This window comes from Gadus morhua, chromosome 12, assembly GCF_902167405.1.
Source record: "Gadus morhua chromosome 12, gadMor3.0, whole genome shotgun sequence".
In the NCBI taxonomy this organism is placed as follows: domain Eukaryota; kingdom Metazoa; phylum Chordata; class Actinopteri; order Gadiformes; family Gadidae; genus Gadus; species Gadus morhua.
This window is the reverse complement of record NC_044059.1, coordinates 5,994,065-6,015,194: the sequence shown is the minus strand read 5'-3', so window position 1 is coordinate 6,015,194 and position 21,130 is coordinate 5,994,065. Positions and strand designations below refer to the sequence as shown.

The following is a 21,130-nucleotide window of genomic DNA, read 5'->3' as shown; positions in this document are numbered from 1 at the left end:
GAATGCCACTCTGAAAGAAATGTGGACGATGCTCAGCTTAGTAGCCTGCCCTCATTCAGTCTTAAACAATCTGTATTTCATTAAATGTCTAAATCAAAAGATAATTGGTTGTATGCCTATCCTGAGCCACCTATGGCTTAAAAATATACATATCGGTATTAAGTTTGGACATGGATAATAATAGGCCTAATACAAATTACAATTATTAATGTAAAAACGGAACCATGGATGATGGTGCCTGAGTTTGTGAACAAAATGTAATTAGTCTTTCTCTCCAGCACTCAAACCGTCGTATACGACGAGGACGTAACCGTTAACCAAATGTTGGCGCCAAAAACACATGAAACGGACGCCACGGAAATACTCAACAATTTACTAAAGGAATATGATAAGAAGTTACGGCCAGACATCGGAGGTAAGTCCCCCTGCCACCTACACTGCTCTCTGCTCAAGTAGACTACCTGCTAGTCTGCAGCAGGCCTTTGCCTCCCCACTTAGCCTTCATATAGTTTGGGACTGAAGTCGGTGTCTCCCAACCTCTTCTCTTTTGCACCTGTATGTCTGTGCTACTGTCAAATATTTTGAATATTTTCTCACCCTTATTATCTTTTAATCAATCACAAATCACAAACGGTTCATTGAACAATCAGTGTTCGATCCCCTGAACACCAAAACATAATTGTTTCCTAGTTAGTCGTGTTGCCTCCAACTAACGGGTAGTAGACTAGACTAGACATAATGGAAGCCATCTTGTCCTATCACAAATTACATTGCAGATGGTATGAATGTTTTTTTAATGTTGGCTATTTGCTTTTCCCAATCTCTTTGGTACATAAAATGACACAATAACTAAATCGCTCAGTCCAAAAAGATAGGCTACCCCTGCCACCAGACACCAGCTGGTAGATATGACCATTTGGCAGGAAAATCATTCAGGGTTGCATTTTTTAATGATTGCTTGGCTGAAATCAATGGCGTTTTTAGTTTCAGTTTGAGGCCAAATAGTTGTTTACAGATCGATACCTTAACAAAAGTATTTAAATGGATTGCCAACTCAGTGTCACTAATATGGCACCTTCAAACACACCTGTGTGTGTGTGTGTGTGTGTGTGTGTGTGTGTGTGTGTGTGTGTGTGTGTGTGTGTGTGTGTGTGTGTGTGTGTGTGTGTGTGTGTGTGTGTGTGTGTGTGTGTGTGAGAGTGTGTGTGTGTGTGTGTGTGTGCCCACACACGTGAGCAAGTGAATGTGCACATACACATGCACCACCCAAATGTGTGTGTGTGTATGGCTTGTGGTGGAATATGTGTCAGTGTGTGTGCCCAAAGTATCAAAGATGACAGTGTTATTCACTAACAAGGTGATATTATTGCAGTATATTCGTGTCTCAGAAAGAGAGAGAGCTTTTGCTTGTCAATAACTTTTAATAAGGCCACTGGTGTGTGTGTGTGTGTGTGTGTGTGTGTGTGTGTGTGTGTGTGTGTGTGTGTGTGTGTGTGTGTGTGTGTGTGTGTGTGTGTGTGTGTGTGTGTGTGTGTGTGTGTGCGTGCATGTGCGTGTGTTGGGGAAGAAGCAGGCTTCCAATCTCCCATGAAATGCATTAAACTAGTGACCCGACGCATTACGTGCTACATAACAGCATTGATATATTTCCAACTGATTGTTACTGGAGGAAGCCACTGCAGGGAGATCAGGGAGTGTTCCACTTCTTGTTGTTATTTACTGGGGCCGGCCAATGAAATTCCCTACCTTGATTTTGTGTCTCGTCTCAGCCTGAGAAGATTCTCCAGCTCTCTACTGGGGAATCCTTGTACTCGTAGAAAGATACGTACATATCACTACTCCTCAAGTTAAAGCTAGACAATTATATCTGTATAGAAATACCTCATGATCGAATAAAAGATTGCAGTCAACAAGTGCCGCTTGTACAAGCAGTCAAGTTTGGTTCAAATCATTGTTGATTTCAAGATAAGTTTTGATTAAACCAATTGAAAATGACAGGGCAGTTAACGGTGCTTGGCAACAGCCATCTTGTGCTGTTAAGGTAGTCTCAGCTACCTCTGGTGCTCTGACTGATTGGCAGCTCTGTAACTGCTGGCTATTTTTACCCTCCGTTCCACAATGTTTATTCTGGCAGAGCACAAGTGGACCTGATGACTGAAGACAAGTGGCACACTACATTCAAGATCCATTTCAATAGAATGGAAATACATGGGGACTTGCCATCTCATCTCTGGTCAGGCCTCGAGAGAGAGATGATGATTGATATGATTTAAATTCTACATCTGCGGGAGACACTCTCCCAGAGGTGAAAAAAAGTATCTATTCCTCTCCATTGTCTGGAGCCACCTTTGAAATGACCAATCACTACTTACCTAATGAGAAAGTCTTCCTACTCAGTGCTGGCCTGGAGCTCAAACACTGACTGTCGTGACCCGGACAGTGCATTTGTTTGGTTTCAGCTGCTAAGCTAACCACCTCGGCTGGATTCCAAAGAGTTACTCTGTTCCTCACACTTCAAGCTCCAACATTAGCACTCAAACAATGAACTGGGAGTGATTGGGACGGCTGAGCTGCTTCAGTGTCATTAAAAGGTGGCTTCGAACCGTTAACTATCTGACCAATCACAACCTTCTAACTTTTGATCCAATATTGTATTGCGTTGCCAATAGGCAGCAGTGTTATATGTTAATGTCTGATGACGTATTTGAAGAATCGCTGTTCGGACACACTGATGGATCCTCTGTCCCACCAAGATGAGTCAGTGGCCGATTTATCTTCTGGTTGGCCCCGAGACAATTTGACAAAAGTCGGTATAATAGAAATCTAGAAAAACATCTGGAGATTTAGCAGGAAGTGCGAGGCAAATAGATACAAACGTTTTGAAAGCAGCTCTGGTTCCAGAGACATGCTCCCCCATTTAGTTTTTCAATTATCCTTCTCCTCATATACATCTGGGCCTCGGGGGGGGGGGGGGCAGCGACATGATTAAATACATTCTCCTTGTCCTGTGATTATATTCTTTCAACACGGAGCCACTTAGCAGAATTACTGGCGATACGATTACAACCCGACTTGCTAGTGACAGAAGTAAACAACCTGATTAGAAAATGAGGTTTGGAATTAACATGCTAGCAATTTACATGCTGATGGTTTTGTGGCGCACATATCCGCACTCTTCAAGGGTGCACATTATATTAACATTGGTTAAGACATACAGGTAGGACAAAACCTTATTTAGTAGTATTTAGTGCACATTGCATTGTTCATGTATGAAATCAGTTAAACTTCAGTTGTGTGTAGCCAATATCTAACCACCATCACCATATGTCATCCCTTACAACTAGGTTAAATTATTCAATGTTTGTTCACCATTTAAAATTAAAATAAACATGTTCCCACTGGGTGAGTAGCTTGTATGTAGGATGAAAAGGTGAAATCCTTGCAGCCGAGGCTAAAAATTGGCGGAGATCAGCGAGAGAGGGAGGGCGGGACTTCCGGGCGAGGGATATCCACAGAAAAGTAATTAATTCTTCTCATTGTTGTTCTTCCATCCCTCCTCCCATCCACCTCTTTTTGCTGGTGTCAGTAGAAGCCTTTCAATGTGAACAGATGCACACAGCTCATAGCAAGATGGACCTTCTTGGCCATCTTGGTTATGAACACTAGAATTGAACGGAATGCAGCATGAACGTTCTGTTCCATCACCCTGCTAAGATGGCAGCCAGGGGAATTAGGAAAATTGGCTTCGGACTGGAGAGGACAGACGCATGACCCAGGAAGTTGTAGACTGTATGAGACACAGTAAGGAGAAGACACATTGCTCCAGATGTGTACTTTACAGATCCAAGTGACTGTCAGGGTTCCTCCAGTCTTCCCCGTAGCTCTGGTTCTGTCAGGCGCTGGGTGGTGCCCTAGCTGGCAGTCGCTCTGGGATGACAGGGAAGCCCGGGTAATTGGGTCATGGTGTCCTGGCCTCAGCAGGAGGACCCACATGTCCTTCCTCTCTCTCTCTCTCTCTCTCTCTCTCTCTCTCTCTCTCTCTCTCTCTCTCTCTCTCTCTCTCTCTCTCTCTCTCTCTCTCTCTCTCTCTCTCTCTCTCTCTCTCTCTCTCTCTCTCTCTCTCTCTCTCTCTCTCTCTCTCTCTCTCTCTCTCTCTCTCTCTCTCTCTCTCTCTCTCTCTCTCTCTCCTTTTTTATTATTATTATTCAGATCTCCATTAGCATCCACAGCTGTGGTCGCTATCTTCCTGGGGTCCATAACCAAACATAACAACCATAAACAAAAACCATACACAGACATAAACATACATACAGTACAAAAACCTATTAATATCACAAAAGTTAAAAACACTGCAACACTTCAATACATTGTCAAACCAATTTTAACGGCGTTAATTTTTTTTAGTGCACGATTAACACCCTTTTGGCTTGGCAAACATAGTTTTTTCACCTTCTGTCTAGCAACAACTAGTCACGTTAGAAAAACTACAACACCATACCGGAATCTAGCTATACCGGAAACAAAAGAACAAGCACGCCGCACAAACTTGTTGGGGCAAGCAAGGATACGGAGAAGGTGATAAACTCCTTAAAAGTGTGTGTGTGTTTGTGTGTCACTCTGTTTGAGGCTGCAAGAGAGTTCAATATTGTCATTAGCTGTTACGTCTTTCTGACCAATCGCAGTTCAAGGCCCACCTGGGCTGTACCACTTCAGGAGGGGCCGCTCAGTTACTCCCCTCTAAACAAAATCGACTTGGTTGCGACGTTGACAGTTTGTGAGTGTTGCGTCTGTTGAGTGAGTGAGAGGTTGCGGGCGCACAGCTCAGGCTGCCGGAGGGTGCTGCAAGGAACTTTTATAAACGCAATATTGTTATCCCGCAGTAATCAGCCCGACAGCCCCGAAACATTAACGGCCCACCGGGAATTCTCCCGACTCTCCCGATTACCATGTGTGTGTGTGTGTGTGTGTGTGTGTGTGTGTGTGTGTGTGTGTGTGTGTGTGTGTGTGTGTGTGTGTGTGTGTGTGCGTGCGTGAGTGTAGGAATAGGAATAAGAATAGGAATAATCTTACTGTCCTTCTCAAAACTCTCTGATCTCACTAAAAGGCTAGCTGCACGAAATCAAGGGATATTTAGAATAGAAAAATGTTTACAATTAATCGCGAGTTAACTATGACATTAATGCGATTAAATATCTTAATCGCTTGACAGCACTAATATTTACCCTTGATGCTTCTTATGCTAATGTGTAAGGAATTCCACTGACTGACGGCTCTGTAAATGAGCCTGTCTTAAAAAGCTGTCCTGAAAAAAGAATCCGGTTTCCTATCAACAACGGCATTTTGGGTTTGGGTTACTTTAGCCTCAACGGTCAACCATGACAGACTGTTGTGCATCTTCATGACATTCGTTTTAAAAGTACATTGAAGAGCCAATCTTGCAGCTCTATTTTGAGCAAGCTGGAATTTTTTTATATGTTTTTTAGCGGTGCTGGACCACGCAACCATACAGTACCCTAAGTGAGAAAAAAAATAGAGCCTGAATGACCTGATTCCTGACTGAAGGTGTCACATGGTAAGAGCATTTTCTAGTCATAGCAATACCCTGTCCCATTTTACAGCAATTTAATCAATATGGTCTGAACATAACAACTGATCATCTATTATAATGCCAAGTAATTTAATTTTCCTTACTTGCTCTATTGGAATACCACCCATAGATAGATTTAAACAGGAGTCTCTGGCAATCCTTCTCCTGGTACCAATAATAACCATGCACTTTGTCTTAGTGATTTTTAATAGTCATTTCTGGTCCTCTACCCAATCAGACACAGTTTGTAATTCTTTGCATAATACATCAGTCAGTTCCTTGCATGTAGACGCAGCACAGAACATAGTTGAGTCATCAGCATACATTACTACTTTTGTCTGTTCCAGAACATAGGGCAGGTCATAGGTAAAAATAGAAAATAAAAGAGGACCCAGACAGCTTCCTTGAGGCACTCCATATAGGGTATCTTTTCTGACTGATAAGCTTCCATTGAAAACCACCCTTTGCCTCCTGCCAAACAGATAACTCTCCATCCAAGAGAGGGCAGTATCAGCGAACCTATAGCACTTGAGTTTACCAATTAGCAGTGCATGATCAATAATGTCAAAAGCCACACTAAATTCAAGCATAACAGTGCCCACAATTCTTTTGTTGTCCATTTCTTTAAACCATTCGTCATTCATATGAACAATGGCAGAGTTAGTTGAGTGACCAACTCGATATGCATGCTGGGATTTTGTTATAAGTTCATTATTAATAAAATAGTCTTGAATTTGATTGAAAACAATCCTTTCCAATATCTTGCTCATGGTCAGTACTGGTAGTAGACTGATGGGCCTACTATTAGCCCCAGAAAATATAGCTTTTTTATTTTTTGGCAAGGGGATCGCTTTAGCTTCTTTCCATAATTCATGGCATGATGAATTGGTCTAACATCTATTAAAAATATAACATACAGGAACACAAAGCTCTCTGGCTACAACCTTGAGTAGTATCCCATCCACATTGTTAATTCCAGGAGATGCTTCATCAGAGGTGTAAAAACATTTCCTCATCCATTTCAGCGTCGACATTTTTAAATTCAAAAGAACACCGTTTCCCTTTCATAATTCAATTGTCAATCAATGCATGTGATAGAGCGCCATGTTTAGGAGTCATAGTGGCTCCTAATTTATCAATTTTATTAATAAAAAAATCATTAAAATAATTAGCAATTTCCTGTGGTTTAGTAATGGAAACACCTTTACAGTCAACGTAAGTGTTGTTCATGTTTGATTTCCGTCTCATAATTTCATTCAGTGTTTTCCATATTTCCTTGCTGTTGTTTTAAGCATCACTGAGCTTCTGTTGATAATCTTTTTTTATGTTCTTGTTCAGTTTCGTAACCATGTTCATTAATCTACAGTATTTTTCCCTATCATTCAGGCAACCTGATTGATTTGCAACCTTTTCAGCATTATCACGCTGAGTCATCAAAGCTTTCAGTTCCTTACTCAACCATGGAGCACTGTTATGTCTAGCTGTGTGTTTCCTTAAGGGGGCGTGCTTGTCAGCCACCTTGGTTAGCTTCTCCATAAACTTACTCAATATCTGGATAATTCTCACACATCTGACCACTGCTCATCACTGATGTCTAGGGCTGTAACGATACGCGTATCAAACCGAAAATCGCGATACTCAAAGCCACAAACCTGTCTCGCGGTGTGAGAAGGCAGAAGCGCGATACGCCCTTTCTAACTCTGCGGTCAAATTGTCCGATTGAAATTTGCTAATAATTTGTCTAAATAATAGTCAGCTGACGGCGCCCCCTCCTATCGATGCCGTAAGTATGCGACTGCAATCATCCGTGGCTACGGAGAATCGCATTTCTCCACAGCCGTCGAAGTCCTCATATGCGATATGAACGACATTTATCCAGAGGGGGCCTGTGTGATCCTGTCTCTAGTGTTTTGTGTGATTTGACTGGCAGTTTGTCTGCTTATAGGTCGGAATGAAGCAGCCACCGATTATTGACAGGATGGGTACTTTATTCTACCGGACTCGTTCGCTTCTTCACTAGACACACACGCTACCGCTCGATCTCCTCGCTCGTCCACTCACTCGCTGACGTCACTCACATACACATACGCACACTGCCATTCTCGCGCACACACATATGCTACTCGTAACGCCTCGTTATTGCGACGTTCATGACGTTCAGGTTTTTCTCCATCTATTGAAAGTTAGGCTATTAAACAGGTTGCATTCTATACGGCCTGATTATGTCATTATTTAAGCTACATAGCCTAATAAGAAGCGCTAATAAGGATATTTGACTAAACCAACCAAACAGTTGAAAAAAGCATCCTCCCACTGCAATCTTTGGTTATTTCTTTATTCATTTAGCTATACTTTAATAGTATTCTTTCTGTTCAAATCTGTTCAGTGTTCCAAATTATTTGTTATTAAATGTTACATTAAGTTAATTGGTATATAAGTGTTGTTTAAATAAAATGCTTTTTAAATTTCAAAAAATCGTGGGATGTATCGAACCGTGGGTCAAAAATCGTGATACAAACCGAATCGTGAGTTTGTGTATCGTTACAGCCCTACTGATGTCCTTCACATAGAGGTCATGATTAAACCTCCTGAACGACTAGCCGAATTTTATCTTGTTTCCTGCCTTAGGAACCTTGATTTTTCTAGTAATGGCAACCAGGTTATGATCACTGAAACCTATGGATAAAGATATAGATTTTGAGCAATGCTCTGGAACATAAGTATAGATATGATCAATACAGGTTGATGACTTGGTACCGGTCTTAATAAATACCCTGGTTGGTTGGTCAACAACTTGGGTTAAATTAAAAGTATTGACTTTTGAAAGAAGCTTCTTCTTCAGATGGCAATCTGAAGAAAGGTAGTCAATGTTGAAATCTCCCAGCATAAACAATTCTTTGTTTTTGTCAGAAATGTTATCAATGAGGTTACATATTCCTGTCAAGTATTCTATTCTAGCATTCGGGGGCCTGTAACAACAACCGAGCAGTATAGGCTTTGAATGTGGTCGGTGAACCTGAACCAAAAGAGCCTCTTTATCATCCACCATTAAATCATTACTCACTTTACCTGGTAGTTGACTCTGTATACATGGCAACACCACCTCCATTTTTATTCCTGTCTTCCCTAAACAGAGTGTAGTTCTGTATACTAAATTCAGCATCCTCTAAAGAGGAGTCTAGTTGAGTTTCACTCAAAGCAAGGACATGTATGTCATTAGTTTGGACAATTTGGTCTATTTCATGGATTTTGTTTCTCAGACTACATGTAGTCTGAGAAACAGAATCCATGAAATAGTCCAAATTGTCCAATGTATGTATACAAATGAGCAACTGCAAAGCCCTTTTTTGCTAGGCCTAGGTTTAAGCTTGTCAATTTGTTTTTGTAGAGAACCTTATATTAACTGAATGACCTAAGTCTACCTTTGGCCTTGTACTCATGTGGTCGGTTAAGCTCTCGGACTCACTTTGTTGCCGCACTTAGATCTTTCTTTTACTTATCGATATCACTTTGAGTAGGGCTGGGCGATATGACGATATATATCGTGTGATGATATAAAAATGTCTATTGTTTCATATTATGCTCTATCGTTTTAATATCGTCTTGTCGCAAATCACACTCTTTACGGCAATATTTTACGTCATTTGGACGACGCTTTACATTCTTCCGCACGGCACATGAATGCAACACAAACAAACATGGAGGAGAGTGAACGTGACAATTCTGAACAGGAGAAGGACTCCGACGACCAGCCAAGACAAAGTGAGCTCATATCTAAAAGAGGGGCTACTTCTATCGCATGGACATGGTTTGGGTTTGAAAAGTCGGACACGGACCAGAAAAACGTACTTTGCAAAGTATGCCGCAAACCGGTCCCCTCACCGGACTCAAACACCACCAACTTATTTTACCACCTATGAAAGAATCACGACAAACAGTACGGTGAGAGTCTATGGATGAAATCCACAAAAGTACAGTCCTTAAAACTTATTTGTTATATTATATATTTTTATATTGTGAGCTAGGGCTGGGCGATATGGACAAAATCTTATATCACGATATGAGTAATTTTATATCACGATATGGATATATATCACGATATGGTATTTTTGAAGTAAATTAAAATAATAAATGGCTTAAAATAACCATACTTCACATTTGATCAGTTTTTTCTTTTATTTTGAACTTGAATTTCCATGCTTACAAAGGAGTAAGTAGCGAAACAATCTGTCATTAACTGCAGTGTCATATAGTGCAAACATCTTGTAAACATTGAACTGTTTTTTCAATACAAATAACATTTTTTTTTAAAGGTGTGCTTCACACCTGCCTGGCTGTCAGTCAGTGCATTGTAATATAAAATAAAAATCACAGCATCACACAAATATTTTAAATACTAATTATACACTTATAAAATAAAGTTATGTGCTGTGCAAATAGCTGGTGGTAAAAATAGAACTGTTTCTTCAATACAAATGAGATTTTTTTTCAAGTTAACAGGTAAGTCTCACACCTGCCTTGCTTCAGTCAGTGCAGTGCAATATAAAAAAAATATATATATATATATATATTTTTTTTTCTCTCTCGGTATAAACGATATGGCCAAATCTCTCCCGGTAGACACTTTCATATCGTCCACGGTATGATATCGTCATATCGCCCAGCCCTATTGTGAGCCTTAATTTGCTGCATTGGTTTAAACTTGAAAGTATTCCATGTTTACATTTCGTATTTTATCTACCAATATTTATGTTAGGCCTGTATTCATTTTTGTTTGCCGCTACAATACAAATTTCTACTGTTAAAGACTATTGGTAAGGTTGGTTTTAATATTTTTGAAAACCAACCAAAAAAGTGTTTTCTATTTACCGTTTTATATTTATACATTCATATTTTATATTTTGTTGCATGCATAATTTGCACAAATGTTCTAAATAAAAAGCAGAAAAATAATCATGAGTAAGTTATCTTTATTTGTAGAGTATATAATTCAAAATGTAATATGAAATAGGCCTTTCCATGTGGTCATTTTATATAAACGAATTATTCATTAAATTTACAGAAATATATATCGTGATATAAATCGTTATCGGGATATGAATGACCTATATCGGGATATCATATTTTGGTCATATCGCCCAGCCCTAACTTTGAGGGTAATTCAGGCTCACCTTAATTTCTTGTAGCTCACTCAGAACTGAGTCCACTCTTTGGTGGAGTCCATGATCATTTGAGAAAAACTGTGAAATGCAGTCTCCTGCCTCTTCAGCAGATCCTCATAGAAGTTCTTCTGTTGGTCCAGTCATTCCATAACGGTGTCCATTGTCAAACTCAGGATCACCAGGATCATCCTTTGAAGCACCTTTTAGTCATAGTCATTTAGTCATAGTTGAACAGCTCCAACTTTCCTAATCCAACTTTTAGAAATGATATACAGCAGACTTTCTTACCAAGATGTTACCAGGAGTATGTTTGTTGCTGTTTACAGCTTTGGAACTCAATCCTTCAGATATCTCCACTTTTAAAAACCATCCACCATGTATGAAGCTATGGAAGGAGGTATTTTCAATAGCACAACATATGGCTCTCAAAATGTTCAAAGAATTATTGTTAGAAATCAAAGAAATTAGAGAAGTCCTTCACAAACAAACTGGAGTGTTAAGGCCCATTGACACCCTACGGTAAATACGGATACGGACAGTTTCGTCCGGTCCCGGAGGTGTTTCGTCCATAAATGGGTCCGTCGCCTCTGAGCTTACGAATCCGGAGTGCTCCGGGAGAACCGGAGCAATGCCACCGGAAATCGAGGCGGCAGTATAGAGTCAAAAGTCAGACCATTCGCAAAAATAGATAGAGTAGTATAATATCTGAGATATATATATATATATATATATATATATATATATATATATATATATATATATTGTATTTGACGTTTTGTACTTATATTATACTATATACCTGACATTTTTATTTTATTGATTATTGTTATTGTTCCCCTGCTTTGGCAATGAGTTGTAACTAGTCAACATTTTGAGGAGATAATCTGCGGGTTGGTGAGGGGTGTCACATGCCACCGCACACTTTTTGCACTTTTTTTTGCCGATTTCGGATGACGCAAAGCAAAATCATCTCTACAAATGTCATGTTTGCGATTGTCGTTGCCGTTAATTTGTGAAACGACAGTCACTGCCCTCTAGAGGGCAGTGACTGTCGTTGACTGTCGTTTATTGCGTAACATCCATAGCAACGCTGAAATCAGACGGAGGTATGAAGGGTAGTTCCGGGGGCAACGTTTGGGGCGACGGACGAATTTCGTCCGGATCCGGAGGTATGGATCGGCCTTTAGTGTCAGCGGCCATCCAAGATGGCCGCTTACTGGCAAGGAATGGAGGGACAGGTCATTAAGGAGCAGGCAGGGGTTAGACTGTACAGAGAGAGATCATTAAGGAGCAGGTAGGGGTTAGATAGTAGGGATGGGCACGAGTAGTAAGTTCCAAACTCGAGTGATCGAAGGAATTCCTCGAGGATCAATCGAGTACTCGTTTAATCAAATCTATTTTTAGAATGCAACGCATCTGCAGCTGGAATAGGCCTAATGATGAACGGCAATATTATCAACCAAACATGTAATGCTTATTCTCCATCAAAACAGTCAGAGTTATCATTATTTATTTTTGCAAACGTTCAAAACATTTTCCTTACAAAAATAAATATGCGTCTCACAATTTAAATCACGTCGAACCAAGGCCTGTAACGGTTTAAAGAAAACAAAAACGAAACAAGTAGCCTAACCATTGCAAATAATTTAAAGCTGCAAATAAAACGGCAGCAAATGGACTATGGAAATACTCATTAAAGCTGCGTCTTGCGGCGGTGAAAATAGCCGACACACTTGGTTGCTGCGGGTCTGCTTTCCCGAACTCAACGTTGTGTTTCAGGAGCATATGTTGCCGAATAGTACTTGTAGTACTCTGGTAGCTCGATTTCGCTTGGCATATTTTACATTTCACCTTATGATCTCCTATTTCTTTAAAGCATTTCAATTCTTCGCTGCGCTTTGCTTTAACCGCCATCTCTTAACCTTTTGAATTCTGGCGTGCCTGCGCACGGCACGGCACGCACCTCACAGAAATTTGATACATTTAATTTGCTTTGTGCCCACGGCATGTGTTAGTGGCGTCGCACAGAATTGATACATTTTCTTCAGAAAACTTTGTGAGTGTATATGCAAACTCGAGTTTGCCTGTCCACCAACCGAGTTAATTTGTAACGAGGAGTACTCGAGTAATCGATTCCTCACGCCAATCCCTATTAGATAGTGAATACAGAGAAAGTTCATTAACAGCAGGTAGGGGTTAGAGTAGACAGTACAGAGACAGGTCATTATGGGGCAAGTAGGGGTTAAACAGCACAGAGACAGGTCATTGAGGAGCAGGTAGGGGTAAGACAGCACAGAGACCGATCATTAAGGAGCAGTTCAAGGTCAGACGGTACAGAGAGATCAATAAGGAGCGGGTAGGGGTCTACAGGTAGGTTGTGGACATTGTGGTCCGAACCTGGTACCTTTCGCTTAAATTCCAAACCAAAATGTAATGGGCCCAGTTTCCCGAAAAACTTTTTAAAGCCTTCTTAACGCTACGTCATTCGTAACCTCTACTTTAAGTTCTACCTTAACATTTTGCGTGTTTCCGGAAACATTCTTTGGTACGAATCTCTCTCGTAAATCGTTCGTTGGTAAGGTTGGTCTGAAGCACCTTCTTAGCTCTACCGTATTTCGAGCAATGTTTTATTCGCAAAGACGGCAATATTTTTTAGAACACTGTACATGCACCTGCGCATGATGTGGGAAAAATCGTACTCTGAGCAATCGATTTCAGCACTTTCTTTCTGGACAGCGCCGTGAACCAACGACGTAAGGAGTGTTTCCTAAGAAGACTCCTAAGAGACCGTTCGGGAACCACGCCTATAGAGGTAACCAACTTTGATAAGTCTAAACGTAGGAGTCTTAGTACCGTAAAGAGTGGACGTTCACGGGAAACCGGGCTCTGGTTAGTAGTGGTTAGGGGCTAGCACCTACTGACCTCATGGCCATGGTTGAGATGTTCATCACTATAACAGGATTAAAGATGACAGCACCTAGATGGGAGAGGGAGAGCCGCAAAACATCACAACAAAAGAGTCTGTGTGTGTGTGTGTGTTTACCTGTTTTTGTGCGTGCAACACGTGTGTGTTAACAAGCTCCCTGAACTATTTTACCAAGAACAAAAAGTTCCATGTACAATTAGTTTTTTATAAATGAGCACATGTTTTTGTCAAGGCACGTTCAGAACATTGTTGACTCATGTTGAACTTCAATGCATCAAAATAATACTCTAATAATAGTTACGTGTTCACATGCGTTTGGAGCCCAAAAATGGAACCGTTGTGACAGAATGGATCAGCATAATTGAATTTTATGTAATCTGCTTCCTAATTCATTTTGTCCATCTATCCATGGCATTTCAAGTGATGGAGAAAAGTAATATTTGACTCTAGCCAAGCTTTACTTTTACTAAAACCCTTCATCACAACAACAGCAGCAGCAGCAGAAGCAGCAGCAGCACAGACTCGTTAGAGGCCAGTTTGCAAGCTGCTGCTGTATCTTTTCTGGCTCACGATTCCAAGTCTTATGATATATATCCAAATCTTAAGATCTATATCCAAGAAAACATGGCTCATTATTTTAAATATATATAATAAACAAAACAAGAATTGATTTTGTGTACGTTGTTGGAGGAGGTGAAGGATACGGCGGCGGCGGTGAGCTTGCAAGCAAACACGGATCAGTGAGCTGGGGGTTTGGCTCGGACGCCGATGTCCAGTGGTCCTGTTGTAGGAAGGGGCTGTGTTTGTATTGAGGGATAAACCCTCTTCACGCCTTCTTCTCTGTTGAGTCAGGATAAGATGTTTTCTCTCCAGAACACAGCTCTGGCCCCACTGCCTCCCCCCGTCTCTCCCTCTCTACGCTACTCTACTCTCTTCACCAACTTATATTTCTTGTCTCGATATTATTTTCCCTTCATTCCCTGTGTCTCTCGCTCACTTACTATTTTCCTCTCTCTCTCTCTCTACTGTCTGACTCTCAGACTGCTTTCTCTTCTCTGCATCCCTATCTCCACCTTCTCTCGCCCCTCTCCATTTGTCTCCCTCCTCTCCATGCCTCTGACTATTGGAAGCTTTCAGTCAGCTACTGATTAGAATAGCCTGGTGTAAAAGAACGTCCCCATACCCCTGCACGTCATCTAGCATCTCAAAGTCAAGTGAAATGACCATCCATCACACGGTCCATCCGGGGTCTGACGGCACTCCGCAGAGCCTTTCGCGGTTCCGTTCTGTCAGCAGTTCCCTGTATCACTTCGGGGTCTTTCTGCTGTCCCTCCTCACAGGTACAAAGGTTAAGAATATAAGGAGTATCATATTAGGACCCTAGGGTATAATGATCATAGAATATAGGGACACTAGAGACTCAAGAGCAAAAGTACCCTAGAATAAAATGACTAGAATATAGGGACTCTAGAATTTGGGGAATTCAGAATAGAAGTACTATATAATACAGAAGGACTCTAGAATAGATGATTCTAGAATATAGAAGGACCAGAACATAGGGGCTCTACAACGGAGGGCCTCGAGAGTATACAAGGACTCTAAAATATAGAAGAGATCTATATGAGAACAACTCTGAAATATAGGGACTCCAGAAGGCAGAAGTGGCCTATTTTCTGCTCAACAAAACGCTGCATTATTCATAAAGTAGGTCTGCACCGCTAACAGTTTTCCCTGCTGAAGCCGATCTCCAGTCCTTTGAACTTTGTTTGTGTTAAGAAAAGGTTTAGGATAATTTAGGAATTGGCTGTCATCAACAATATATGCAGTACATTTACCTTTTTTGGTCCTGTACACAAGTAAAAGTTATTTTTACCTTGATTACTTACTCCATAAGATCATAGGTTTAGGTTTGTAAGTAATAGTTTAAAGAACAATGTTAGAGACTAGATAACTAGTTTGGGTCAGTGCGGCCCGTGACCCGGAACTAACCAGACGTCTGCATTAACAAGCAGCACTCCTCGTCCACGTGTCCCTTCAACACCCTTATGAACAGACAGAAATAGACGCTGTATGAAAGATTTGATGTTGATATTTTGTTATTCAAGGGCCAAGTTCAACAAAGGCTGATATATGTAAAGTATCTGATATTGTTCCCTCAAACCTAGTTTTATTTGTTTCCAGAACACTTCTGCTAGTGGTGCATCTCTGCTTCACTGCGCCGGTGCTCTGTTCCCTAATACATGATACTGTCAGGGTTAGTTTGGCTTGCATCTTAAATCAACCGTATTTCTCCAGGTGCATGAGGTTTAAATGCTGATCTGCATATTATATTATTATCTATAAATTATACACTCAGCCTGATAAATAATACACAAGAACTTCCCTGTTCATACACTATGGGTTGCGGCTGAGGTCGGTATATTTAGGGCATCTACAGCAGTGTATCTAACCTATGTGTCCCGATCCCACGGGTCTCTCAATATGCATATTTGGGGTCTTGGGCCCTGCTGGCTTATTATAGTGCATTTTTTTTGTTAACATATTTAATTTAAAAGGTGCAGAAGGTCGTAGCCACGGGCAAACTGCTATTAATTGCCTAGTGTTGCACGATGTGCATACTGGAACATTGGTAAAAAAAAGGTTTATGTGATGGGGTTACAACAATGTGTGTTTAAGCAGATGAAGAAAAAGAGTTTGGGTCGCAGAAATATTCAGACCTGAAACCCGGAAGGTTGATGAAGGGTGATGTTCGTTTGCTGATAAAGGTATTGTCAAACCAACAAAAGACTCTCCCTCTAACAAGTGCACATGGTGGTTTTCAATGGACTAATAAGTTGATGCCATAGAGCTGTAGGCCTGTTACTAAAGCTGTCATAAAACCTGAGGCAGCTCCTGAGTTCTCAAACAATAAGAGTATTAATAGGAATTTAGAACCTTTATCGCATGGTGATAATCTATTGAAACTTGACGTTTCAATTTGCTTCGCACATTAAACTGAATTTATATGCAGTGCACGTCTGTTTATATATCACAGTCTAAAATCTAGATAATTTTTAATTAATATTTAATTTAATGTAGTTAATTTGAAAAACTCTTTATAATTCTCTCCTCTCTACTTTACCAAAAGAAAACAATGAATAGATGTAACCTAATAATGGCTATCTTTATACACTTTATTTATTTCACATGATAAAACATTGTCCTGAGACACAAAAAGGTACATACGTTCAGTAAGTGAACTGCAGCCTGCTCAATTTTGTGCATTCAGAGCACTGGAGTTGGAGTTCCGGGGGTTGAGAACTTGAGACAATAACAAATTATCAACGAATGTTAGTTAAATCATTAATAAATGTTGCACAAATTAAGGGTCGAAAGAACAGATATTTTTGCCATTTTCTGCACTTAGACATCACTTCCTTCCTTTTTCTCTGCAAAACCAGCCAGGTTAAAATAAACTATGAATCAGCCCATAGGCAATGCAACCGAGAGTCGCGGAAGATAACTTTTTTCATTCACTTATTCCCTTTAAGGGTCTGGTGGCCTTAAAGGGAATACAGTGACAGTGGCATTGGCTGATGTCATAAATGCCTCCACAGGGGATGACTTCAAGCCTTGCTGCAGTGGGATAGTCATAATCTTATCTGCAGTGGAGGATGCCATAATCTGCTCTACAGTGGATTATTTAATGTCTACAGTGGTTGATTTAAAATCCGTCTACAGTGGATGTTATCATCAATGCCTTCACAGGGGATGACGTCATTAGTATCTAGAGCCCCAAACGTCCCAGGGAGAAATCAGCAACAACTTTATTTCCTGGTTGCAGATACCTTTGATTTTATTTAATATGCATTCATTGTCACTTTCCCCGGCAGACAAATTAAAACTATTATATTACAGGAGAAAACTATCTAGGTGCATCTAAACCCTGAGGGATTATTAATAACTCAAATTGCCAAGAGTTAATTAACTTCTGGTTTACGTTCCTAACGGCCACCTCAGAGTTCCCAGCTCCACATCTCTGCTAGGCGCCATGGTCACATTCAGACTGCGGAGCCACTCATCGCCTCAGGTGCTCCTTTTCAAAGGACTGTAACAAAGAGGACTCATCTCAGACTGTCCAAAGTCTCTCAGCCTTCCCTTCCTTACTTTTCTTAGTTAGTTTCCCCACTAATAGTACTAAGCAATTGACGACATTTAGTTAAGTAGGTAATTAAGGGGCAGGTAGGGGCAAGGGGGGGCTCAATGATGCCTAAAAGTAGACCATGGACAGTAGTGAACCCAGAACCTTTTGGTTGGGAGTCGGAACACCCTTACCACTAAACTGTCCTTACCCCTGCACTTCACATTTACACCTCATATTCATGCATCACATTTATGCATCTGGTCTACTCCGGCACACACGTCACACCGATATCAGTTGGAGAATCTCTTGTGAATCTCCTTGATCAAGGGCCTCCAGTCCTCAAGAATACGACCATCCAGCTGTCAGTCGACCTGCTCCCTCCAGCCCCTCGGATCTGCTGCTGAAGCAGAGACCTCAGGGCTCTTAAAGCTTCATCCATTCACCCCTTCATCGAACCATCCCTTTTTCAATCCAAAACAACAGTGATGGAGTGGGGCCGGAAGTTCTTTCAAAATGAAACCCATAGGGTGATCAATAGCTGTGGAAAACCGATTTGTGCATCTTTGTAGGATTAGTGAGGAGCAGTGCAGCTGCCCCTGGTTAAGCAGGAGAAGATGGGTCCTGGCTGAGCCCTGTAATGACCCCATACGAGAGTGCTTAGCCCGAGCACAGCACAGCTGACAAATCTCCATCTTAAAACCATCAGCACAAAATCAATTAAAATGATATCAGTCTCCTAACAGGGTCTGGGTTGTAATGAAGGCAAGGGGCGAGAAGGAGGAGATAGTGGTTGGTGTTCGGAGGAGGAGGAGGCGGTCGTCTTGAGGAGGAGGTGGTGGTGTTGGTTGGGAGGAGGAGGTGGTTGGTGTTGGGGGGGAGGAGGAGGTGTTGGTGGTCTTGAGGAAAAGGAGGAGGTGGTGTTGGTTGGGACGAAGAGGAGGAGGAGTCTGAGGAGGTAGTTGGTGTTGGGGGTGAAGAGGAGGAGGTGGTGTTAGTTGGAGGGAGGAAGAGGAGGATAATTCTGAGGAGGGCGGTGGTGGTGTTGGTTCAGAGGGGAGGGACAGGTCCCCATCTCGGAGGCCTGTAGCTTTGAATTACAGTCGCTGCTGGACACCCCGGACCATTATGCTTCCCTGCCTTTGCGACGGACATCCAACCTGAGCCCGGGGTTGTAATTACAGGACGGGACAGGAATACGAGCTCATATTTTCCACCGCGCCGGTCCGTCGTTACTGCCCGGACAAACCCCCTTCTCACTGTAATTTCGCACAAACTGGAACACACAACCAAAATTGAGCGGATGTGTTGTCAGGAATATTCATTGTTTGACAAATTGTTTGTGCTTAGAGAATTGCCAGTCAAAATTCTCCGCTCTCTATATATAGCGCTTTCTAATAAATGTCTCCCATCGGTCCTTTCTTAAATGTGTTTGTTTGTGACATCTGACATGTGTCCCTTACGTAATCTAATCGGCTAAGAAATTGGACCATCTCATTATATACACAGGCCATCAGCGGTTTGGCTGCCTCTCTTTCTCCCCCAGGCTCATAATGGATGTTCATGGGGTTTTGATGGTCATTAGGCCCGTCATTGGGGCTGTTGAGGCTGAATTAATTAACACATCCATCCAGCAGTCGTGGTGAAAGCTCTGCAGTCAGACAGGGGTAACGGTGGGGGAAGAGGACAGGAGAGGCAGGAACAGAGGCCAGGATCCCAGTCTTCCCAGGGGAGTACGTCTTTCAGATGGGTCCCTGATGGCGGGGGAATCGATGCAGGTCTGAGATCTGTCTTCCGGGTCTCACTGAGGAACTTGGAGGGAGGCATGTTGTGTGTGGTCCAGTGGCTCTGTTTAATGAATGTAAGAATTCCGTTTTCATGCAAAAGTTGTTGCCATATTAGTGTTGTCGCCAGTCGCAGTCCACACAGAGAATACCAATTCACACACCTTCTCTCAATTTAGCCGGCAGGAAAGGTCTGAATCCCGTGACGATTAGGCACAAGGCTGGTGGTTCAGCTGTATCCATTTGGGAGACCGTTTACAGCTTTCGGTGGTGAAAAAACACAGGCTTAACCAGCCAAAACAAAGAGGCGATGTGGTCAGACATCTATCAGGCGTAGTGTGGACATGGCCCTAGAGGAGGACGTTAGTGATGAAACCATGTCTATTACCAATGGGCGCATTCACCAGGGAAAATAACATTATTTTCTGTAGTTTCTGCCTCAAAAGTTTAAGACCTTAAAGACTTGTAGGTTATAGAAGCATGGGGAGCCGAAATGTATTTTAGAACATCTGCATAGTCAGCAGGTTCCTTGATTACGACCTGTCTCAGTGTTAAATTGAAGCAGAAAAAAATATGTGTTGCAATTTTTTGACAAGTGTTTACAAATGGTGCCAGACTATCACAAGATATCAGGTGGGTGTTAGAGGTACTTTGCTTTATTTGAAGCTGAAGCTGCTAGATTCTTGCAGGCACAATGAGAACGATTAGAAAAGATTTGCTTCCACATATTCTGTATCAATCGCAAAGACGCAAGACACGACTATAAAACCAAGGCACCATAATAATTGACATTTTGATTGAATTTGAAAATACGATGTTAATCATCTTTTTCATGTTGAAGTATGAAATCGATTGTGCAATCTGATAACATTTCATCGCCCAATATTATTAAGATGACCTCATTGACACATCTGTAAACTTGAGAATTTAAATAACCAATGACGCACTTCTAAGAGTCAACAGCCACTAGATTATATTAAAAAATCTGATTTGCAATGGCTTTTGAACATGAATTTGTAAAGTCTTCGATTTGATGTGAAATTCATGTATATCGGCAATTGTATAATTTCAATTGATTTGGAATCAGCCATCACCATTAAGGTCTGTTCATTCAATCAGTTTCACTTTCATTGCTCAGATGAAAGTGATGCTCTCCTTTTTTGCTGCGATATTAAAGCAATTCAATGTTGAATCCCCGATCATCAAGCCACAGATGAATTCACTTGTATATAGAATAAACGGTGTATATATATATATATATTCTATATCTCTCCAGTGTTGAAAGGAGCACTTTTAGCAGCTGTGATGAATGGAAGTAATTAAGTTGTCTTAGCAGAGAGATGGTTGCAGATGATGGGGGACATTAAGGTGAGCTCCATTCATTAGAACCAACTCTCCCTAAGGCCCGGGCTCAAACCCGAGGCCTCCCTCTTATTATTGAACCCCTTTACTCTGTCTCTATTGGACTCACACACACACACACACACACACACACACACACACACACACACACACACACACACACACACACACACACACACACACACACAC

At 41.4% G+C, this 21,130-nt stretch overlaps 1 protein-coding gene across 1 annotated transcript in view; it reads left to right on the top strand.

The window, feature by feature from the left end:
• Positions 1-290: 290 nt before the first annotated feature.
• gabrg3 (gamma-aminobutyric acid type A receptor subunit gamma3) overlaps positions 291-21,130 on the top strand; it is a 64,343-nt gene continuing 43,503 nt past the window's right edge. Inside the window, exon 1 of the mRNA XM_030373408.1 lies at positions 291-415. Within this exon, the coding sequence (XP_030229268.1) occupies positions 322-415 (94 nt within the window). The 5' untranslated portion in view covers positions 291-321. The remainder of the gene's footprint in view (positions 416-21,130) is intronic.